The sequence below is a fragment of the Mesoplodon bidens genome (genome assembly GCF_964165515.1).
Source record: "Mesoplodon bidens genome assembly, chromosome: 2".
Lineage (NCBI taxonomy): Eukaryota > Metazoa > Chordata > Mammalia > Artiodactyla > Ziphiidae > Mesoplodon > Mesoplodon bidens.
This window is the reverse complement of record NC_138177.1, coordinates 74,706,027-74,730,466: the sequence shown is the minus strand read 5'-3', so window position 1 is coordinate 74,730,466 and position 24,440 is coordinate 74,706,027. Positions and strand designations below refer to the sequence as shown.

Genomic DNA, 24,440 nt, shown 5'->3' with positions numbered 1-24,440 from the left:
CTTTTTGTGAGTGTGTATGTGTATACTTCTGTGTGAGATTTTGTCTGTATAGCTTTGCTTTCACCATTTGTCCTAGGGTTCTGTCCATCTGTTTTTTTTGCTTTGTTTTGTTTTTTTACTTTTAAAAAATTTTTTTTCTTAATAATTATTCTTAATAACTTTATTTTATTTTATCTTACTTTATTTTACCTCTTTCTTTCTTTCTTTCTTTCTACTTTTTCTCCCTTTTATTCTGAGCCGTGTGAATGAAAGGCTCTTGGTGCTGCAGCCAGGAGTCAGTGCTGTGCCTCTGAGGTGGGAGAGCCAACTTCAGGACAATGGTCCACAAGAGACCGCCCAGCTCCACGTAATATCAAATGGGGAAAATCTCCCAGAGATCTCGATCTAAACACCAACATCCAGCATCACTCAACGACCAGCAAGCTACAGTGCTGGACACCCTATGCCAAACAACTACCAAGACAGGAACACAAACCCACCCATTAGCAGAGAGGCTGCCTAAAATCATAATAAGGCCACAGACACCCCAAAACACACCACCAGACGTGGACCTGCCCACCAGAAAGACAAGTTGCAGCATAATCCACCAGAACACAGGCACTAATCCCCTCCACTAGGAAGCCTACGCAAATCACTGAACCAACTTTAGCCACTGGGGACAGACACCAAAAACAACGGGAACTAGGAACGTGCAGCCTGCACAAAGGAGACCCCAAACACAGTAAGATAAGCAAAATGAGAAGACAGAAAAACATACAGCAGATAAAGGAGCAAGGTAAAAACCCACCAGACCTAACAAATGAAGAGGAAATAGGCAGTCTTCCTGAAAATGAATTCAGAATAATGATAGTAAAGATGATCCAAAATCTTGGAAGTAGAATAGTGAAAATGCAAGAAACATTTCACAAGGACCTAGAAGAACTAAAGAGGAAACAAGCAACGATGAACAACACAATAAATGAAATTAAAAATACTCTAGAAGGGATCAATAGCAGAATAACTGAGGCAGAAGAACGGATAAGTAACCTGGAAGATAAAATAGTGGAAATAACTACTGCAGAGCAGAATAAAGAAAAAAGAATGAAAAGAACTGAGGACAGTCTCAGAGACCTCTGGGACAACATTAAACGCACCAACATTCGAATTATAGGGGTCCCAGAAGAAGAAGTGAAAAAGAAAGGGACTGAGAAAATATTTGAAGAGATTATAGTTGAAAACTTCCCTAATATGGGAAAGGAAATAGTTAATCAAGTCCAGGAAGCACAGAGAGTCCCATAAGGACAAATCCAAGGAGAAACACGCCAAGACACATACTAATCAAACTGTCAAAAATTAAACACAAAGAAAACATATTAAAAGCAGCAAGGGAAAAACAACAAATGACACACAAAGGAATCCCCATAAGGTTAACAGCTGATCTTTCAGCAGAAACTCTGCAAGCCAGAAGGGAGTGGCAGGACATATTTAAAGTGATGAAGGAGAAAAATCTACAACCAAGATTACTCTACTGAGCAAGGATCTCATTCAGATTTGATGGAGAAATTAAAACCTTTACAGGGCTTCCCTGGTGGCGCAGTGATTGAGAGTCCGCCTGCCGATGCAGGGGACACGGGTTCGTGCCCCGGTCTGGGAAGCTCCCACATGCTGCAGAGCAGCTGGGCCCATGAGCCATGTCCGCTGAGCCTGTGTGTGCAGAGCCTGTGCTCCGCAACGGGAGATGCCACAACAGTGAGAGGCCCGTGTACCGCAAAAAAAAAAAAAAAAACTTTACAGACAAGCAAAAGCTGAGAGAGTTCAGCACCACCAAATCAGCTTTACAACAAATGCTAAAGGACCTTCTCTAGGCAAGAAACACAAGAGAAGGAAAAGACCTACAATAACAAACCCAAAACATTTCAGAAAATGGGAATAGGAACATACATATCGATAATTACCTTAAAAGTAAATGGATTAAGTGCTCGCACCAAAAGACACAGATTGGCTGAATGGATACAAAAACAAGACCCATATATGTGCTGTCTACAAGAGATGCACTTCACACCTAGGGACACATACAGACTGTAAGTGAGAGGATGGAAAAATATATTCCATGCAAATGGAAACCAAAAGAATGCTGGAGTAGCAATTCTCATATCAGACAAAATAGACTTTAAAATAAAGACTATTATAAGAGACAAGGACACTACATAATGATCAAGGGATCGATCCAAGAAGAACATATAACAATTGTAAATATTTATGCACCCAACATAGCAGCACCTCAATACATAAGGCAAATACTAACAGCCATAAAAGGGGAAATTGACAGTAACACATTCATCGTAGGGGACTTTAACACCCCACTTTCACCAATGGACAGATCATCCAAAATGAAAATAAATAAGGAAACACAAGCTTTAAATGATACATAAAACAAGATGAACTTAATTGATATTTATAGGACATTCCATCCAAAAACAAGAGAATACACATTTTACTCAAGTGCTCATGGAACATTCTCCAGGATAGATCATATCTTGGGTCACAAATCAAGCCTTGGTAAATTTAAGAAAATTGAAATTGTATCAAGTATCTTTTCTGACCACAACGCTATGAGACAAGATATCAATTACAGGAAAAGATCTGTAAAAAATATAAACACATGGAGACTAAACAATACATTACTTAATAACGAAGTGATCACTGAAGAAATCAGAGGAAATTTAAAAATACCTAGAAACAAATGACAATGGAGACATGACGATCCAAAACCTATGGGATGCAGCAAAAGCAGTTCTAAGAGGGAAGTTATAGCAATACAATCCTACCTTAAGAAACAGGAAAAATTTCAAATAAACAACCTAACCTTGCACCTAAAGCAATTAAAGAAAGAAGAACAAAAAAAAAAAACGAAGTTAGCAGAAGGAAAGAAATCATAAAGATCAGATCAGAAATAAATGAAAAAGGAATGAAGGAAACAATAGCAAAGATCAATAAAACTAAAAGCTGGTTCTTTGAGAAGATGAACAAAATTGATAAACCATTAGCCAGACTCATCAAGAAAAAAAGGGAGAAGACTCAATAGAATTAGAAATGAAAAAGGAGAAGTAGCAACTGACACTGCAGAAATACAAAAGATCAAGAAAGATTACCACAAGCTACTCTATGCCAATAAAATGGACAACCTGGAAGAAATGGACAACTTCTTAGAAATGCACAACCTGCCAAGACTGACTCAGGAAGAAATAGAAAATATGAATAGACCAATCACAAGCACTGAAATTGAAACTGTGATTAAAAATCTTCCAACAAACAAAAGCCCAGGACCAGATGGATTCACAGGCAAATTCTATCAAACATTTAGAGAAGAGCTAACATGTATCCTTCTCAAACTCTTCCAAAACATAGCAGAAGGAGGAACACTCCCAAATTCATTCTACGAGGCCAACATCACCCTGATACCAAAACCAGACAAGGATGTCACAAAGAAAGAAAATTACAGGCCAATATCACTGATGAACATAGATGCAAAAATCCTCAACAAAATACTAGCAAACAGAATCAAACAGCATATTAAGAGGATCATACACCATGATCAAGTGGGGTTTATTCCAGGAATGCAAGGATTCTTCAATATACACAAATCAATCAATGTGATACACCATATTAACAAATTGAAGGAGAAAAACCATATGGTCATCTCAATAGATACAGAGAAAGCTTTTGACAAAATTCAACACCCATTTATGATTAAAAAACCCTCCAGAAAGTAGGCATAGAGGGAACTTATCTCAACATAATAAAGGCCATATATGACAAACTCACAGCCAACATCAACCTCAAAGGTGAAAAACTGAAACCATTTCCACTAAGATCAGGAACAAGACAAGGTTGCCCACTCTCATCACTCTTATTCAACATAGTTTTGGAAGTTTTAGCCATACCAATTAGAGAAGAAAAGGAAATAAAAGGAATCCAAATTCGAAAAGAAGAAGTAAAGCTGTCACTGTTTGCAGATGACATGATACCATACATAGAGAATCCTAAAGATGCTATCAGAAAACTACTAGAGCTAATCAATGAATTTGGTAAAGTAGCAGGATACAAAATAAATGCACAGAAATCTCTGGCATTCCTATATACTAATGATGAAAAATCTGAAAGTGAAATTAAGAAAACACTCCCATTTACCATTGCAACAAAAAGAATAAAATATCTAGGAATAAACCTACCTAAGGAGACAAAAGACCTGTATGCAGAAAATTATAAGACACTGATGAAAGAAATTAAAGTTGATACAAATAGATGGAGAGATATGCCATGTTCTTGGATTGGAAGAATGAACATTGTGAAAATGACTCTACTACCCAAAGCAATCTACAGATTCAATGCAATCCCTATCAAACAACCACTGACATTTTTCACAGAACTAGAACAAAAAATTTCACAATTTGTATGGAACAAAAATACTCAGAATAACCCAAGCAATCTTCAGAATGAAAAACGGAGCTGGAGGAATCAGGCTCCCTGACTTCAGACTATACTATCAAGCTACAGTAATCAAGACAGTATGGTACTGGCACAAGAACAGAAATATAGATCAATGGAACAGGATAGAAAGCCCAGAGATAAACCCACACACATATGGTCACCTTATCTTCAATAAAGGAGGCAGGAATGTACAGTGGAGAAAGGACAGCCTCTTCAATAAGTGGTGCTGGTAAAACTGGACAGGGACATGTAAAAGTATGAGATTAGATCATTCCCTAACACCATACACAAAAATAAGCTCAAAGTGGATTAAAGACCTAAATGTAAGGTCAGAAACTATCAAACTCTTAGAGGAAAACATAGGCAGAACACTCTATGACATAAATCACAGCAAGATCCTTTTGGACCCACCTCCTAGAGAAATGGAAATAAAAACAAAGATAAACAAATGGGAACTAATGAAACTTCAAAGCTTTTGCACAGCAAAGGATACCATAAACAAGACCAAAAGACAACCCTCAGAACGGGAGAAAATATTTGCAAATGAAGCAACTGACAAAGGATTAATCTCCAAAATTTATAAACAGCTCATGCAGCTCAATAGCAAAAAAACAAACAACCCAATCCAAAAATGGGCAGAAGACCTAAATAGACATTTCTCCAAAGAAGATATACAAACTGCCAACAAACACATGAAAGAACGCTCAACATCATTAATCATTAGAGAAATGCAAATCAAAACTACAATGAGATATCATCTCACACCAGTCAGAATGGCCATCATCAAGAAATCTAGAAACAATAAATGCTGGAGAGGGTGTGGAGAAAAGGGAACACTCTTGCACTGCTGGTGGGAATGTGAATTGGTACAGCCACTATGGAGAACGGTATGGAGGTTCCTTAAAAAACTACAAATAGAACTACCATATGACCCAGCAATCCCACTACTAGGCATATACCCTGAGAAAACCATAATTCCAAAAGAGACATGTACCAAAATGTTCATTGCAGCTCTATTCACAATAGCCAGAAGATGGAAACAGCCTAAGTGTCCATCATCAGATGAATGGATAAAGAAGATGTGGCACATATATACAATGGAATATTACTCAGCCATAAAAAGAAACGAAACTGAGCTATTTGTAATGAGGTGGATAGACCTAGAGTCTGTCATACAGAGTGAAGTAAGTCAGAAAGAGAAAGACAAATACTGTATGCTAACACATATATATGGAATTTAAAAAAAAATGTCATGAAGAACCTAGGGGTAAAAACGGGAATAAAGACACAGACCTACTTGAGAATGGACTTGAGGATATGGGGAGGGGGAAGGGTAAGCTGTGACAAAGCGAAAGAGAGGCACGGACATATATACACTACCAAACGTAAGGTAGATAGATAGTGGGAGCAGCCGCAGAGCACAGGGAGATCAGCTCGGTGCTTTGTGACCGCCTGGAGGGGTGGGATGGGGAGGGTGGGAGGGAGGGAGGGAGATGCATGAGGGAAGGGATGTGGGAACAGATGTATATGTATGACTGATTCACTTTGTTATAAAGCAGAAACTAATAAAAAAAAAAAGACCTAAATGTAAGGCCAGAAACTATCAAACTCTTAGAGGAAAACATAGGCAGAACACTCTATGACATAAATCACAGCAAGATCCTTTTCAACCCATCTCCTGGAGAAATGGAAATAAAAACAAAAATAAACAAATGGGACCTAATGAAACTTCAAAGCTTTTGCACAACAAAGGAAACCATAAACAAGACAAAAAGACAACCCTCAGAATGGGAGAAAATATTTGCAAATGAAGCAACTGACAAAGGATTAATCTCCAAAATTTACAAGCAGCTCATGCAGCTCAATAACAAAAAAACAAACAACCCAATCCAAAAATGGGCAGAAGACTTAAATGGACATTTCTCCAAAGAAGATATACAGATTGCCAACAAACACATGAAAGAATGCTCAACATCATTTTAATCATTAGAGAAATTCAAATCAAAACTACAATGAGATACCATCTCACACCAGTCAGAATGGCCATCATCAAAAAATCTAGAAACAGTAAATCCTGGAGAGGGTGTGGAGAAAAGGGAACACTCTTGCACTGCTGGTGGGAATGTGAATTGGTACAACCACTATGGAGAACAGTATGGAGGTTCCTTTAAAAACTACAAATAGAACTACCATATGACCCAGCAATCCCACTACTGGGCATATACCCTGAGAAAACCATAATTCAAAAAGAGTCATGTACCAAAATATTCACTGCAGCTCTATTTACAATAGCCAGCAAATGGAAGCAACCTACATGTCCAGCATTGGATGAATGCATAAAGAAAATGTCACACATATATACAATGGAATATTACTCAGCCATAAAAAGAAATGAAATTGAGTTATTTGTAGTGAGGTGGATGGTCCTAGAGTCTGTCATACAGAGTGCAGTAAGTCAGAAAGAGAAAGACAAATACCGTATGCTAATGCATATATATGGAATCTACAGGGAAAAAAATGTCATGAAGAACGTAGGGGTAAGACGGGAATAAAGACACAGACCTACTAGAGAATGGACTTGAGGATATGGAGAGCAGGAAGGGCAAGCTGGGACAAAGTGAGAGAGTGGCATGGACATATATACACTACCAAATGTAAAATAGATAGCTAGTGGGAAGCAGCCGCATAGCAGAGGGAGGTCAGCTCGGTGGTTTTTGACCACCTAGAGTGGTGGGATAGCGAGGGCGGGAGGGAGGGAGACGCAAGAGGGAAGAGATATGGGAACATATGTATATGTAGAACTGATTCACTTTGTTATAAAGCAGAAACTAACACACCACTGTAAAGCAATTATACTCCAATAAAGATGTAAAAAAGAAAAAAATTAGTTGACGAATCTTGTAAACAGGAGTTTTCACATAAACTTTCAGATTCCCTGGACCTTCAGGAGGTCCATTAACACCTGATCCACTTTCCCACGTGGCCGCCTTCCCCTGATGCTGAGTACCAGCTGCCCCTTCAAGTTAGGAATGCTCTCATTTGCCACAGTCCTCACCACTCCCTAGTGTCCCCAACCCTGAGGCCCCATGTCGGGTGTCACGAGTCACACTACTGATGGCGCTGTTGGTTTTCTCCAGCCCACACTGCTTCACCACTTTACTCCAGGTCCCTAGTCCCTGCAAGCTTGTGTCTTATGATCCTTGGTCCAGAGTGAAATGTGCCCTGGTAGAGGCAGCAGAGGGCGCTGTGGACACACACAGGAGAGGAGCCCCGGGCACCTGCTGGGACCAACGGATGCAGGCTGCTGTCTGTGCTTCCTCCATCAGCCCAAACAATGGAAGGCAGGCCCCTCGCCCTCCTAAGAGCACTCATCACAGGGCCAGGCAGGGCTATCCTTGTTGGGCTGCCCAACAAGGGGAGACAGAGTGGGTTGGCCACCTCAGGGGTCCTCAGCCCACCACCAGACACTGGCTATCGCAGGTGGGAAGGCACAACCTCAGCGGGGACAGGGGGAGAGAGGGGTGCCAGAGGAGAGGCAGCTTGCCGGCTTGCTCAGGAAGGGCAGGGCTGTGGGGTGGAGGGGAAGTGGACTAACCAACCAGCTTCCTCCCAAACCAGCTTCAGGCCAGGGCTTGGAATTTCACAAAAAGGCAAAAAGGACTTTGTGAACATTTCTTGTCCCGGCCCAGCCCCCTTCCTGGCAGTGACACAGCCTAGCTCAGGGTTACCACTCTGCTTACCTGTGAAGCAATCTTCCCGCAAGAAGGCTGAGTGTCTCAGCCAGAGGCCTATAAATACTGGGCCCGCATCTTTCTGTCAAACCCCTCTGTGTGACTCCTGGGCTTGGGTAAGTGAGCTGCCAGTTTCCCCGGGGCCGGAACCTGCCTGCTGACTCTTTACTCCCCTCACCCACCTTCATTTCAAACCTCCACCTGGAAGCCCTCCTCGATTGACTGCTCACTTTAAAGCCTCCTTCCCGTTTTCTTAGGTCATGTTCTGCTGCAGCCTCCTGTCCTCAAAGGCTCTCCTTTTTGGCACTCCCTGGATAGTCTATAAACCATTCCTACCATGTGTGGAACAGGGTCATCTCCCAGTTCTGTTGCAGCCCCTGCTTTCTTTTTATTCTGTTTCCCCCTTCATTCCTGCATGCGGCCAGTAGGAGGTGTCAAGGAAGCTTGATGGTCTTTTCTTCTAAGCACCAGAACTCTTGCTTCTCCTTTGCTCAAACAGAGTGCAGGAAGATGGCTGACCAACTGTCGCAGCTGGAAAGCAGCATAGAAACCATCATCAATATCTTCCACCAGTACTCTATACGGCTGCAGCCCCCGGACACCCTGAATAAGAAAGAATTCAAACAGCTGGTGAAAAAAGAGCTGCCAAACTTTCTCAAGGTAGGGCTGGACTCCTGAGAGTCCAGGAGTCTCTCTGGGCTAAGGATGGAGAATAGGGGTGCAATCTGCAATGGTCAAGGAAAAAGGTCTTGCTCCTTTAACCTAGCCTCCAGAGGCAGTGGGCTCCGTGTTTGGAACAGGATTTGGACCCTGTCACTAGAGGTGGTCCATGTTAGGTGGCACCAACAGACTGAGCATGTGCAGTGTGCCAGGTCCCATTCTGGGCAGGGCGTGTAGTGGCCCACAGGGACCCACTGTCCTGACGGGAGAGACACGCAACAAACGTGTTGACCAATCAAGAACACAGATAGGTCCACAGCCAATAAGTACCTGAAAGAAAAACAGAGAGAGCACTGTGGGTGATGTGGGCTGGGTGCAGGGAGAGGTGACTAGTTAAATGGACATGAAGGGCCCCTCTAAGAAGGTGACCTTTGAGCTGAGACCTGTATTTTGGTGGGGGGAAGCAAGTGAGGACTACCCTTGGCAGGAAGCCAATGAGATTGTAAGGCTCAGATGGACTTGGAGTGGAAGACCCCAGAGGGCTTTTCTAATCCAAAGGCTCTCTGGTAAGAAGCAAATGAACAGCATGTGGGAAAGGACCCAGCCCAGCACCAGTGTGTACAAAGCACTCAGTAACATGTTAGTTTATTTCCCTGATCTGAAAATGATTAGGCAGCTCTAAGAAAAGGAGGATTCGTTCCACAGGATCTTTTTGTTTTCTTTACAAATTTGGTGACTTTGGGGACACAGAGGACTGGACTAAGAAGGGTGGGACATCTAGGTCCCAGTCTCAGTTCCATTCCTGGAGCAGGATGTTCCGGGATAGGTGGCCAGCCCTACCTGGAGCCCCTCCCCACCTTGGAAAGGTGGAGAATCACAGCGGTCAGAGGTACTGGGGTTGCTGACAGCTCCCTGAAGGTGCAGACCTCAGCAAGCAGGACGCTCGGTCAGGGTAGACAAGAGAGGATACAGCCAAGAGGTTGTGTGGGCAATGTTTTCCTTTGTGAGATCCCTATCCCACCCCATCCACCACGCCCCACATCCAGAGCAGATAGGCTAGGATGGGAAGCTGGCCCCCCTCCTACGGGCTGCTCAGGAGCGAGGGCTCTGCCAGGGTGATGGCAAAGGTGCAAAAAAGCAGATCACACTGAAGCGTTTCAGAGTGGGAAGGGTGTGGGAGATGAGCTGGGCACCTGCAGGTTCCCAGGAGGAGACTCAGCGGGGGTGCCCCAGCCAGTGGGAGGCGGGGCTGGAATCCAGTGAGACCTGGATCCTTCACCTCCCCTCATGCCCCCCTTGCACACTTATCACACCACACTGCTCTCTGTCCCCATCTCGTTTCCCTCGGGTGCTTCCCCGCCATGCAGGCTGAAATGAGTGTCACTAAGTAGTAACCCGGAGACGGAGGGGGGAGGCAGGAAGAGGAGGGCGTGACATGGATAGGAGTAGAGGGAATGGGACAAGACCGGGCTCTGAGCCAGATCGGAATGTGCGTGTCCACCCTTCTGCTCCCAAGCCTTGTCAATCTGCACAAGCTAATTACCGTTTGTACGACTGTTTCCTCAAGTCTTCCTCAAGGAAGATTCCAAGTCTCCTTATCATTGTTATAAAGACCAAATGAGGAGACGTCTCTGTACTTATGAACTGTGTGGCCTCGGGCAAGTCACTCGACCTCAGTTCCTCTCCTGTAAAATGGAGAGAATTGTGGTGGCCAGGAATCAGAAAGTGTCCAGCAGATGCTCAAACTGAGGCCCAGGAGCTTGGTGTCACTCGGCCTTTGCCATCGGATCACTTGCTGTGCTCCCCGTCCTTAGCCCTGACCACACCCAGCCCTGATTGCCCTGTGTCTCCCACCGGCAGAAGGAGAAGAAGGATGACAAAGCCATAAACGAGATCATGGAGGACCTGGACACAGATGTAGACAAGGAGATTAACTTCAAGGAGTTCTCTGTGCTGGTGGGCAAGCTGACGGAAGCCTCCCACGAGGAGATGCACAAGACGGCGCCCCCAGGAGAAGGCCACAGGCACGGGCCAGGCTTCGGGGAGAGTGGTTCAGGCCACGGCCACAGCCATGGCAATCACGGCCACAGCCATGGCAATCACGGCCACAGCCACTAATCATGTCAGGCCACCGGCCCCTGCCCACCTAGGGCCACGGGGCTGCCTTAGCTGCAGGGCAGGGAGATATGGGTGAAATATAAAGTCTTCCTCCGAGCCAGTGTTCTGTGTGCTTCTTTCCCCACCCCCTTCCCAACCTGACCTTCCTGGAGGTCCGGGGGTTTGACAGCCATGTGACTTAACTGGGCCTCAGTGTCAGCATTCAGTAAGAACAAAACAAGAAGCAGCAAAAATGTGGGTCTCTTCTGGGTCCTTTGGGTTCACCTCCCTGACCATCTCCTCACCTCTGACTCTAGGCCCCCCTGCTTAGGTCCTTGTCACCCTGCCCCAGCTCAGGACCTCTCTGTCCAGACAGTCAAAGTGGTCCTTGTCACCATAAAAAGCAAAAGGTGAGTTTCCCTTCCCCTCAACCTTCCAGCCACCCCCCAATCCTGCCCCCACCCCCTCTTCACCCAGTGCTCTCCACAAGGCCATCTCTCTCCTACCAGAACCTTAGTCCTCTAGACAGAACGTGTCTGTGGAGGAACAATGACGTCAAGGACAGATGGGGTGTGTTATCCACAAATGGAGTTCTGAATCCATGGGGGCATTGGGTGTCTCTCAACAGACCTAGGATCCTCCATGGATACGGGGGTAGGTGAGCACACAGATGGGAAGCAGGGGTCTGGCCCCAGGTGGACATGAGTGTGAGAAGGGTACCTGCCTGCCTGTTGGAAGAAACAAGATCCACCCCTGGCTCTGTAGCTACAGAGCCTAACCACTGAGGTGTGGAGGTTGGACACTGGGTCCAGAGAGCCTCTCAGGCCTGAGGATTCTGATCCTAAGCCTCGAGGGCAAGCTGACCTCCCTGAGATGGCCAGGGCTCCTCCAGGTCCCAGTGGGTGGATGAGACCTCAGGCCAGCAGAAACCCTGGCTCCTCTGCAAACTCGCGGCCGGCCTGGCTCCCAGCTTCCCTGCAGCCGCTGCCGCTGGTCCTCACCTCAGCAGCCTCCAGACCACTCACTTCAGAGACATCCAAGGGACTCCTGGCCTTAGAGCAATGCCATAATGTCCCCCTACTGGGTCATTACCGGGCTGGGGTGGGCCTTCCAAACTCCAGAGCCCAAATCAGGTTCGTCTGCTCTGCCCTGTGCTTTCAGCAGAGAGAAAACTCTGATAGGATTAAGATTGGGGGTGCTGGGAAAAGACGAACAGCATCCATCCCCCAGGTTACAAGTGAAGAAAGCGAGGCATAGAGTCGAGAAGGGACCAGTTCAAGGTCATACAGTGGTGATTGGTGAAGATATTGCAGAGAGCCTTGAATCCATCTTCCCTGTAGCCTAGATCTCACAGCTCCTTCCCCAGTGCTGAGCATGAAGCCAGGAGCAGCGGTCAGACTCCAGCTCCCCCCATGCCTCTTGGCTGTAGCCTACCCCTGGCCTGCCTGCTGTGGACCGTGTAGGCCCTGCTCTAAGAACCTTTGCTGTGGCGACAGGGATTTCCGGGCTCCCACTTGAGGGTATGAGGGTGCTTCCAGGAACCACTCCAGGCTGTGAGCTTGGGGAGAAGGGTTCAGAAGCCCCCAGCTCCTGGGGGATCCCATAGGTGGGGAGACTCATCTCCTGACAGCCCTGCTAACCCACCCTTACGTCCCTGCTGTGCAGCTTGGTGCAGGAGAAAGAGAGCTGGCCTGGCAGTTGGGAAGCCTGCGTTCTACCAGTGGCCTGGCCAAGACTAGATACCTCAGGTAGGGTAGGCTCCCCCCAACCCCTCTGCCCACCAGTGCTTATCACAATGTGCCATAAATATGTCTATGACTCTGCTTCCTCACAAGACTGTGAAATCCACGAGGTCAAGTCCATGGCATCTGTCTTATTCTCTGCTTTATTCCGAGCACCTAGAGAGGTGGCTGATACACGGTAGGTTCTTAAAAAATACTGACTGTATAGATGTTCTAAAATTCCCCACATGCTCCAGGCTCCCTTCTTGAGGGGAGGTGTAGAGAAAGGAGGGAGAGGAGGTGGGATTAATACCAGCAAAATGTCCCCACAACCAGTCGCCAAAGCTTCAATAAAATGCCTCAATCACTGGAAAAAAAAACAAAAACAAAACCAGAAGGCTCTAACTATGGAAAACAGTATGGAGGTTCCTTAAAAAACTAAAAATAGAACTATCATATGACCCAGCAATGCCACTACTGGGCATCTACCTTGAGAAAACCATAATTCAAAAAGAGACATGTACCACAATGTTCACTGCAGCACTATTTACAATAGCCAGGACATGGTACCAACCTAAACGTCCATCTACAGATGAATGGATAAAGAAGATGTGGCACATATATACAATGGAATATTACTCAGCCATAAAAAGAAACGAAATTGAGTTATTTGTAGTGAGGTGGATGGACCTAGAGTCTGTCATACATAGTGCAGTAAGTCAGAAAGAGAAAAACAAATACTGTATGCTAACATATTTATATGGAATCTAAAAATAAAAATGTTACTGATGAACCTAGTTGTAGGGCAGGAATAAAGAGGTAGACATAGAGAATGGACTTGAGGACATGGAGAGGGAAGGCGAACATAGGGCGAAGTGAGATTAGCATCGACATATATACACTACTGAATGTAAAAGTTATGGGATCAGCCGCATAGTACAGGGAGATCAGCTCAGTGCTTTGCGATGACCTAGAGGGGTGGGATAGGGAGGGTGGGAGGGAGGCTCAAGAGGGAGGGGATATGGGGACATGTGTATGCATATGGCTGATCCACTTTTTTGTGCAACAGAAACTAACATGGTATTGTGAAGCAATTATACTCCAATAAAAATGTATTTTAAAAAATCCAGAAGGTTCTGGATATCATCATGGCATCTCAAATTGGAAGGTAAGGGCAGCAAGGGAATGAGACTCTGATCAGCTTTATTCAGTCTTACCAGTTCTGCCTTCATCTGCTGCACACTAGAATCTTCCATTTGAATAAAGGGATTTGTCTTGAAAAAAGTTTGAACATTATTTGTTTAACCCAACCTGCCTCACCCTCATGCTTGAGTGATTCTCCCCAGCATCCCTGCCATGCGGTTGGCCCAGCTCTGCCTGAACTCCTCCAGGTAAGGGAGCATCCTCCTTTGGTGCTGACACTTAGAAAGTCCTTCATTACACGGAGCCAAAATCTGTCTCCTCACGCCTGCCAAGCATTAACCCCGGTTTCCTCCCACACCACTGGGGATGCAGAATAAATCTAACCACCTCCACGCAGGCAGCTACCCATCCACTTCTTCAAAATCACATCCAGGCTTTCTCCAGCCTCTACACAGTTGTACCAGGAATGCTCTCCCCACCCTAAGATCTCTAGTGAGTCCCTTAGGGCCCATGAAGGCCTAGAACCTATGTCACCACCTCCATGAAGATTCCTCTGATCACCCACCTTCCTCAAGCCCATGGGGGCTTCCTCCTCCAGGCCTGTAGAAGTCTCCAGTACATCTACCCTTGCACTTGCAATAGGGAACTGTAACCCCTTATCTGCTAGTCTGGCAGTGGCCCTGGAGGCAGGGACAATGGCTGATTTGTCCCATGTCCCCAGGTACCAACATGGAAAAAGCTCTCAGTGAGCATTTCAAATGGACAAGGGAAAGTAGGGTGGTCCTAGGACCCTGTGGAGCTGGAGGGTGAAGCTGGAGCTTGCATGAGGAGAGGGTAAGGTGGGGACTGCTTTGGGCATGAAGAGTGCGCCCTTGGTCTGGCGATCTGGAGGCCAGGAGATGGTGGAGCTGCTGGGCATCAGAATGGCAGGGGACAGAGCTTCATTGATCCCAAGGGTTCCCCCTTTTGCCTATCTCTCTGCTAGCTTGGTCTGAGAGGAGGAGGTTGTTCTAGGCCCCGTGGGAAGGTCTACAGCAATCCACCTTCACAAAGCCCTGTAGGATTTTCTTAAAAGAGCTGATTGAGATGACTTAGCCCTTCCATCCCATTAGTCCCCTTCACCCCCAAAAAGACTGGTTCTATTGAGTAGAGAAGAGCTGGGTTCTTCCCTCAGGTAAAGAATAGAGTGTCAGGGTGAAGGTTAAGATTCCCACTCCAAGTGAAAATTGCTGATTACCTCTAGGATTAATGAGTCCTTTCAAGGAACAAAAGCTTTGGGGTTTCCCCAGCATAACGGTGATTAAAGAATAGAGAAAGCCTGTTGTCAGATACCTGTCCCTCAGTTCCTGTAAGAGGGAGTTGTCCTCCTTGGCAGTGGAACCTGAACCTCTGTGTATCTTTCTAGGCATGGTGAGGAAGTATAGTGGCAGCTGCTGGACGCTGCCCAGAGGCTTAACAATGCTCAGAACATGTTCTGGGGCCTGGGTGGTAAGAAATGCTTCCAGAAATGGGCACAGAGATGAATTCTTATAGCATCCACGCATTTGTCTCCTCCATTCACTCAGCAGACATTAACTGCAGACTTGCTGTATGTTGGGCTCTGTATAATGCTCTGAGGGGTCCCCATGATAAATATGGCTTCATTCTGTCATTAAGGAACTCCCAGGACTGCAGGGCAGACAAGAGAGCTCCTCAAATGATTCTGATATAAAAAATGAAAGGCCAGAAAGGGATAAAGTTCTGTAGGGCTTAGAGATAGGAGGGCTGTCCTTCAGCTGGGCAGCCTCCCTGGGGGGGTGAGTTAAGTCTGGTGGCCACAGGCATCCCGGGGAAAAAAGTGCAGATGCTTCAGAAGGAGGAGAGCACATGTGCAAAGGCCTGGACGTGGTCAGATGTGGGGTTTGAGCAACAATGAGGACCCCTGGGGGTGGAAGAGGGGGAGGTGGGAGATGCAGAGGAGAGAGGGACAGACACTAGGCCACGGAGCTACAATTTCAGCTGGAGAACGGAGGACAGAAGCAGTGGAGGTTTGGGGAGGAAAATGATATAATCATACTTGTATTTTACAAAAGTCTGTCTGTGGTGTGTGGGATAATTTGGGATGGAAATGAGACAGGTTAGGAGGCTGTTGCGATAGTCCAGGTGAGGCTAGGAGAGCCCGAGGTGGTGCTTCTCAGAGAAGATGATGCCTTCAGCCAGGCTCTCAAACTACCCAGGCCCCAAGTCAGCAAGGCAGGCGTGCCCCACAACCCCTAGAGGAAGAAGAGAATTGTGTACTGTTTCCTAAGACCTTGCCGGAAAGAAATGCCTCAGGTTTCCCCAGCCAGCTGAGGCAATGTTACACAAGCCTGACACAAGCCCTTCTGTGAAGGAAACTCCAGAATCCAACCTCAACACCCTGCCCCCTTCCAGCAATTGCTGAAAACATGGTTTAGAAAGCCCTGGGTCGTAGATTTTGACACTCCAATTACCAAAGTGACAACAGAACTGAAACAATTTGTTGCTCAAGTCCTGTTGCCTCTTGGGACTCAGGCCTGAAACAATTCCTCTACCCCAAGACTCAGGTCATCCTCCTAGCCAAACTGGACCCCCAACCCTTGTCCTCAGAGGTCCCCACTGCACACACAAGACAGGGAAGGTGGACACCAGGGGAGGGCTGGCCTCCTGTGAGCGTCCCAGGGTTTCCCTTTTCTCTGCGAACTCTCCCACTTTTGCCCATGTACCCAAAACTGTCACATGTATGGTGAGATTGTACAGTGAGGGGGGACTGTTGCCAAGACCTGAGGCGAGGGGTAAAGAGGAGGGTGATCCCCGGACGGGTGCATCAAGTTGGCAGGATTCCGGCTTGGGGCACGGGGCAACCCAGCTCACTTCCGTCCATCCCCCTCCTCTCTTCTCCCTCTCCCTCTTGGTTTGTCCCTCTCTTTCTCTATCTTCCCTTCCTACATTCTCTCCCTGAGTCTCTCCCTCACTTGCTGCTTTCTGCCCTCCTGGTCTCAGGGCTGAGGTGCAGTCCCAAGGTGCTTGGGTGCTGCCAGGGAGGGAATGCCTTTGAGATGTAACTCAGGGTCACATCTCACCAGGGATGATGCCTGCAAAACAAAAGATGCTCAGCTTTCAAGATGTCCATTAACAATGGAAGGAGAAAAATCACAAAGGGAAACAGTTGAAGGGCTTGAGAGTATTGAGCCTGGAAAAGAGAAGCGGGAGCGTGTCCTCTCCACAGCAAGGTCTCCAAAGCCTTCTGTGATGGGGCATATTTGCTGCCACTTCCCCCCACCCTCCATCACCAGCATCTCACTTTTTAGCTGTTGGCCCCTTCAGTTAGCAAACAGTAACTCAATTCTACTAAACCAACATTCGTCAGTTATTCATTCATTAAAGGACCCCTGTAGGCAGGACACTGTCACAAGCCCATAAAACACAGCAGGTCCCTGTTCGGCTGGAGCTTATGCTTAGGGAGACTCAGGCAAGAAACAAACGGAGGAAGAAAGAATAGATCATTCCAGGTGGGTATGAGCGCCACTGCAAGAGGAAGATGTGCTAGAACAACTACTAGCTGGGCTGGGGAACCAGACAGGGCTTCCCTGGGGAGGTGACAATGGAAATGAGACCTGGGTGACAAAAAGCACGGGAGAAGGTCTGGAGGGTCTTCGTCAGGTAGTGACACATGAATTATGTTTGGACATCACGCTGGCTGTTGTGTGGATGAGGGGTTGGGGACCAGGTTGGAGGCTGTTGCAGGGATTTATTGAGCCCAGTCTTTGTGTCAAACACTCTGCTATGTCCCCTGCCCTCAAGGAGCCTTCAACCTAATGGGGGCAACAGACACCTAAATAGCTATTTTCAATATTACGTTGTGGCCAAAAGAAAAGCAACGGTGATATGCACCAGACGCCCTGGGAGCCCAGAGGAGGTGCTTTTCTTCTGTCTTCTTGGGCGAGTGCACCTGCGGGGGAGGGAGGATTAAGGAAACATTCCTCAGACAAATGCTGAAAGGGCGAGGGTTCTGCTTGCCTGGGGCTGGGTTAGGTAATGAGAGAAATCAGAGAAGCATAGGAAGTCAGGCCCTTGCCCTTAACAGCCTGCTTTGCTTCCTTTTAACTTTGAAGACTTATATTGACCAAGTTAAATGAAGAATCCTAGCCATTCTTGCACCAGGGGGTCCCTGTAGCCATCGCATTGAATCCACATCCTTCTCCTGACTTCCAAAGCCCCATTATGCAAGTTGGCTTGACTCGCAATGTGCAACAGCCTACTGGCCTGCAACGTCCTCCTGAAGGGCATGGGTGCACACAGAGCACCTGAGAGAGTGGCTTGGTGTCCCTTATCACATACTAACTCTCTTGCCCAGAGGGCTCTGTCAGACTCATCATCCCCAAAGCAGCCTGTCGGCAGGACAGGAAAGTAAGTCCTACAGTCCCCAAGTTGAAAGCCACTCTGGATCAGAGGTGGAAATATGGGAGGGGGCGTGAGCAGGAGAACTCCCTGGAGGATGTGCCATTTGGATTGGGCCTTGGTGGGTAAGCAGGAGTTCCAGAGCCAAAGAAGGGCCCGGTAGCCTGGTAACTACAGCAGAGTATCAGACACTTTTTAAATGTGAATGAAGGGAAAAGAGGGCACTTCAGACAAAGAGAACAGTAGGACAGCAGGTGCAAAATCAAAGAAGTCTGACAGTCCATGGGGAAACTGGAGAACGTTCTGGAATGGCTGGAGACTAGGGCTCATGGCAGTGGACAGGAGGTCAATGGCAAGGTGCTGGAGAGGACATGTCCAATCTCTGTGGTCCTGTGGTTCTAACTGTCCTCGTGTCTGTTTGCTTGTTTCGTGATACCTGCCATCGCCCAGGGACCAGGCTCTGCATTTTGATGAAGGCACCAGAGATCACCTGGTCCAAACATCGCACTTTAAAGATGAGAGACCAGCTCAGAGAAGCAAGGTAATTTGCTCAAACTCACAGATCCAAGAAGCAGTTGAGCCGGGAGGCTAACCTAGTACATTTTATTCCAGGTTGAAGGCTCTTTTCATCAGCTTTGGGTGCCTCTCCAACTGATGGATTTTGACCACGTTTGGGGAACCTTAACATTTTTCTAAATATGATTGAAGTTCAATTTGTGGTTCAGTTGGTTATTTTGAAACAAAATCATGGCTGTGATTATTTTCACAATAGCAAATGTGCTCGCTTTTGTTCTTATTGGTTGGTTGGTTTGTTGGTTGGGTGGTTGGCTGGTTGGTTGGGTGGTTGGCTGGTTGGTTGGTTAGTTGACTGGATGGCTGGATGGATGGTTGGCTAGCTGGCTGGATGGATGGCTGGTCGGTTGGTTGGCTGGATGGCTGGTTGGTTGCTGGTTGGTTGGTTGGTTGGTTGGTTGCTGGTTTGTTGGTTGGTTGGTTGGTTGGTTGCTGGTTTTTACCAGATGCTAATATTACCATATACATCAGAGTGGCCACAGATACACATGAATGCATTAAGCAAGGGCACAGCTTATTGCTCTAGCCTTTCGTTTAAAGGCCTTTAGAGAAAGACAGCACCTAACTGCCCTTAGTTACTTGTCTAATACTGGTCAATTTATCCAAGTTATCCCTAAAGTGTAACCTAAATCTGTGCTTTGGTTTAAAATAAGCTTTACCTGTTGTGGCTGCAGCAGAGAGAAGATAGCTGACCAGCTATAACTAAAACCTCCTATATAAATTAGTATTTTACTATTAATGCTCATACCTAGTGAGTGCTTACTCAGCATCAGATGCTGTGCTAAGTGCTTTACACGTGTTGCTAGGTTATCTAATCCTCACCTCAACTCTGGGAAAGGTGCTGCTGTTATTCCCATTTTATTGATGGGGAAACTGAGGCTTAGAGATTTTAAGTAATTTGCTCAAGGTCTCGCAATTAGTAAGTGGTAAAACTAGGATCTGAATCCAGAAATATAACTTTAATCTTCATACTTGGGCCACTACCTTTTCAGTGCCCAAATATAACTTCATTCTCATCCTTCTAGATCCTACTCAAAGTCCTCCATCCCATCCGAGTATCTCAGGACATTAAAATTGGATGACACCTGAGTGTTCACCTAGTCTAAACTCTTCAAATGAATTCACCAAATTCCTTTGAATTCTTCAAAAATGAGGACAGAGATCCAGAGAGGCAAAGTGTTTTTCCCAAGGTCACTCAGCAAGTGAGGGCTTTCCCTGAATGGTCCCCCTTTCTCATTCAGTGATGGAAGCCTTCCAGGCTTGGGCCATTCCAAGACCGCCTTCTCTGTGTCCTGAATTCCTTCATCTTTGGCCAATCCCACTCCACCCTCATCTTCAGCCTCTCCCCCTGCCCCATCCCCAGGAGAGGGTCTCCACAGGCTCCTGCTTCCTCGTATACTTTCCACACTCCCCTCCTGCCTCAGCTTTGCCTCAGATCCACATCTCATGACACAGTAGTTTCCTCTGCTGGACGGTCCAGCAGACCTCCAGCCCTGGGGCTTCTGTGGCCAGGACTTGTCACTTTCTGGCCTCAGTCCTGAATCCCAGCTTCCTGTGCATCATCTCCACTTAGCTTTGCACCAAATAAACCAAAATACAAACCCACCTCTGCCCCAATATAAAGCTTCTCTTCTCACTTTTCCTCATATCAGTCATACCTGGGCTCCAGCAAGTTACCTCACCTTTTAAAAATGTCATCATACACTCTGCCCTCCTGGCCTGTCCCTCCTGCTGAGGAGGGGGCAGGGGAGCAGCCGCTGGTGCATCTGCCAGAGCCCAAGGCTGTGCCCTGGCTGCTGCGACTGGGGTGTCCTAGGCTGCTTAGGCTGTGAGAATGAATGCCATAGGCTGGATGGCTTAAACAACAGACATTTATTCTCCCAGTTCTAGAGGCTGGACATCTGGGATCAGGCTGCCAACGATGGTTGGGGGCCTGGGGAGGGCTCTCTTCCTGGCTTGTAGACTTGCTGTGTGCTCATGGAGAGAGAAAGAAATCTCTCTCTATTCTTCTTCTTATAAGGGCACTAATCTCATCACGAGGGTCCCACCCTCATGACCTAATCTAATTACCTCCCAAAGGCCCCATCTCCAAATACCATCACACGGGGGTTTAGGGCTTCAACAAGTGAATTTGGGAGGGCACACAAACATTCAGCCCATAACATACGGGTATTCTGACATCTTGACAAAATGGACCTCTTGACCTCTGGACTAAAGGGACACCCCATCTATCCCAGACCTGACTCAGCACCAAACAGGGTTTGGTGGGCAGGGAGGTCCCCAGTGACTTCTGCCCATTCAGACTGAATGCACTTTTCACCAGGGAATAGTGACCCAACACTTGCCCCCTAGGGAGATTATTCCTGTCCTCAGAGACCACACTCCCTCCTGTTTCCCTCTGGACCATTTATAGGGAATCAAATCAATAGCCTATTGACTTCCATACATTCATCCTTGTAAGAGATATTTCTGAAACACCTACTGCATGCCAGGCACAGTGCTGTTGCTAGAGACCCAGCACCTACTCTCACACACCCCCATCCATTGAGGAGACGGACATAGAACAAATAAGCTCATTAGTGGATACAAAATCACAGCAGGAGAGAAGAGCACAGAAGGAGAGCAGCTTAGTCCCAGGGGAACATTTCACAAAGAACCTGGACTAGGCCAGCATGGGGAGGGAGCCTGGCCCAAGAAGTCTTACCTCCCCTTATCCTGTGCTGGACAGAGCTCATGCTCTCCCCCTTGTCCTGTCTCTCTTCTTCCCACACCCTTTCAAAGTTCAGCCCCAAGTTTCATGGCCCATACAGGAAACATAAGTGAAATCAATCATCTCACTCCCTTGCTCAAAATCCCCTGTGGCTCCTTAGCACACCTGGTGCAAAGTCCAAGGTCTTCCCCACAGGCTGTAAGCCCCTGCTCCCTGCTCCCTGTTTCCTGCAGGCTCTGTTCTCCCACCAGCCCCACCTCAGATCTGCACCCATCACTGTGCTGGTCTTTGAGCAGGTCAGACACATGCCCATCTCAGGGCCTCAGCCTCTCTCTGCGGGAACTCTTTACCCACAGACATCCGCAAGCTGCTCTCCTTCCTTTCTTTTAGATTTCTGCTCAAACACATCCCTCAATTATCATATTTAAACCAGTATCCCTGTCCTTCCCTCTGCCCCTTATTTCCTTGCTTTAGCTTTCTTCATATCACTTATCATTACCTACCAGTGTACTATATGATATATCTTTATGCTAATACCTAGTGGTTTGTCTGTTGGTTCATTTTCTATCCCCTCCCCAATAGAATGCAAGCCCCAAGAGGACAGGGACTTCACGTCTTTGGTCTCTGGCTATTATAGATGCTCAGTAAATATTTGTTAAATAAATGAATAAATAAACAAATAGGGGACATTTAATAAATTATTGGTGAACAAATGAACAGAGCAGGGGTTCTCAGAGGTCTAAATGGGGACTGTCGGAACAGCAGGGGTGAGGAAGAATCAAGTTTTGTGAAAGAAAAAAGTACACAGACACTGTTAAGAACAGTTCAGGGGTACTTTTATTAACTCTCGCTTCCTTCAGGCAAGGCAAACTTCAGTGAGGAGAAGGGAAAGTCTTCTTGGGGACATTGCTGGGAAGAGCCCATCAGAGCTTCTACTCTTGGTGGATAGCCTCATGTGCAGTCTTCAGCACCCTGGACACCAGGACTACGAATTCCTCAAAGGTGACCTGTGCATCTTTATCAGCATCCAGCTCTTGGAATACTTTGTCAATGGAAGGTTGGTCTTTGGTGTTCTTGGAGAAGGGAAAGCAGGGACAGTGAGCTCCCCTTTTTCCAGGCCTCGAATCCCTCAGAACTCAGCTTGGGGAAGCCTGGGAACGCTAACTCATTAGCCAAAACTATGTGGGAGAATCCAATGTGAGAAAACAGAAGACAGAGAGAAGCAGCTGTCTTGGGCCATCCTAGAATCAAGTCTTAACTGGGAAGATGCTGTGTAGCTCAGCAATCCAATCCCGCCCTGCCCTGCCTCTCTCCACTTTACAAAGACAGAAAGGAGCAGAGTTTAAGGTGATGGTGGGAGTTACTCAGAGACGGAGGCAGAGCCCCTGTCCCACAGCTGGTGGGGGGGTGGGGGGAGACATCCTTGGAAGCTCAAACTGGGACGAACCCACCCCTTGTCCCACCATCATCCATCAGGCCTTGCCACTGCCCTCAGTGCAAGGGGTCGGGCAACTTTGCCAAGAAAGGGGCGTCACGTACCTTGAGGGCATTTGGAAGTTCCTTTGTGATCAGCTTCTTCAGCTCATACTTGTTGAGGGTGTCATAATGCCCCTGCCGAATGGAGTATTGGTGGAAGATGTTGATGATTCCCTCCAGGTGGTCTTCCAGTTTCGTCATCTCCCTAACTTCACATTCACCTTCAAAGAGACAAGGGAGGTCTTATCAAGGAGCAGTTCCTCCCCCACCCCACAGCACTTCCACTCTCTCCTCTCTTTCCATATCAAAGGTTTAGACAAGGGATGACTACCCCTGGGTCTGCTCTGCGGTCTCTCTGCTCTGTGTTTGATCCACGGTGAACGTTCTCATTTGCGGATAGGATGAGGGGAGAAGGACATAGAATACCGCCTAAAGTCTAAAAGAATCAGCCTTAACTGTCGCGGTGTTCCATGTCCCCCCGTCTCCTGGGGACTATAGTTCAGAGGGTGTTAATCACTCAAGCTCACCTGAGAAGGATGCTGTGGTTGGCCAGGCTGTTCCCTTTCCCCCAAATGTTGGTACTTTAGGGCCCTTACAGATGTCAGCCACCCCACCCACCTTGGCCATCCCCAAGTCCTGAGACTGGGTCTTCCTAGCAGAGCAAGAGCTGGCATCCTTGGGCCCAAAATGCAGTCAGCCCAGAGCAGGTCCAGCAGGCAGGGGGTTGTAGCTTCCAACAGCCTGTCAAGTGGCCCCCTGAAGGCCCAGCCAAGGAAAGGGCACTTACCCCCTCAATGCACAGAAGTGTGGAGGCAGCAACACTGGTGAGGAGCCCTGAGCCAGGGAGGTTTTTATAAGGAAGGTGTCACCTTTGACCTCGAGTGAAGAAACTTCTCTCATTCACCATAGGGCACGTTTCTCTGTTACCCAAGAGACGCTTCAAACATGCGGCACTGACTGCAAAACGGGCAGCTCAGATTGCAAGAGAACAAGTTTCACTGCAGGCATGGCTCTTACCCGGAAAGGGAAGAGCTGGGGAGAGGTATTTGCTGAGTGTCTATACAACAAAAGTGAGAGTGATAATAAAAACAATCAAAGAAAAAAAAAAAAACAATCAAAGTAGACATGTAATCTGGGAACAGAAAAAGGACATTGGTTTAAAACTAAAGAAATCTGAATATAAAGTATGGAACTTAGTTGATAATAACATGTCAAGAGCAGTTGATTAATTGTAACAAATGTACCACACTATGTAAGATGTTAATAATAGGGGAGACTGTGTGCAGAAATACTGACACTCTCTATATTATTTTCTCAATTTTTCCATAGATCTAAAAATGTTCTGAACTAAAGTCTAAGTGTTTGTTTGTTTGTTTGGCCGTGCAGTGCAGCTTGAGGGATCTTAGTTTCCTGACCAGGGATTGAACCCAGTCCACAGCAGTGAAAGCACCTAGTCCTACC

General features: G+C 46.8%; 2 protein-coding genes across 2 annotated transcripts; one reads left to right on the top strand and one right to left on the bottom strand.

The window, feature by feature from the left end:
- The first annotated feature begins 8,296 nt into the window (after window positions 1-8,296).
- Window positions 8,297-11,073, top strand: S100A9 (S100 calcium binding protein A9). Its single transcript, XM_081224830.1, has 3 exons — window positions 8,297-8,317; window positions 8,701-8,861; window positions 10,722-11,073. Exons 2-3 carry the CDS (start codon window positions 8,712-8,714, stop codon window positions 10,977-10,979), a joined length of 408 nt encoding a protein of 135 aa, XP_081080956.1. The 5' UTR covers window positions 8,297-8,317; window positions 8,701-8,711; the 3' UTR covers window positions 10,980-11,073.
- An 11,249-nt stretch (window positions 11,074-22,322) lies between these two features.
- On the bottom strand, window positions 22,323-23,848 carry S100A12 (S100 calcium binding protein A12). Its single transcript, XM_081224546.1, has 3 exons — window positions 23,767-23,848; window positions 23,043-23,200; window positions 22,323-22,576 (listed from the first exon to the last, which is right to left on the bottom strand). The coding sequence occupies exons 2-3, from the start codon at window positions 23,178-23,180 to the stop codon at window positions 22,436-22,438; spliced, it is 279 nt and encodes a 92-aa protein (XP_081080672.1). The 5' UTR covers window positions 23,181-23,200; window positions 23,767-23,848; the 3' UTR covers window positions 22,323-22,435.
- Between the last annotated feature and the right edge of the window lie 592 nt (window positions 23,849-24,440).

Coding starts and splice junctions, on each gene's coding strand:
- S100A9 (XM_081224830.1), top strand. CDS start 8,712: ATGGCTGACCAACTGTCGCAGCTGGAAAGCAGCATAGAAACCATCATC. Junction 8,862..10,721: donor AGCTGCCAAACTTTCTCAAG/GTAGGGCTGGAC, acceptor TCCCACCGGCAG/AAGGAGAAGAAGGATGACAA.
- S100A12 (XM_081224546.1), bottom strand. CDS start 23,180: ATGACGAAACTGGAAGACCACCTGGAGGGAATCATCAACATCTTCCAC. Junction 22,577..23,042: donor AACTTCCAAATGCCCTCAAG/GTACGTGACGCC, acceptor CCCTTCTCCAAG/AACACCAAAGACCAACCTTC.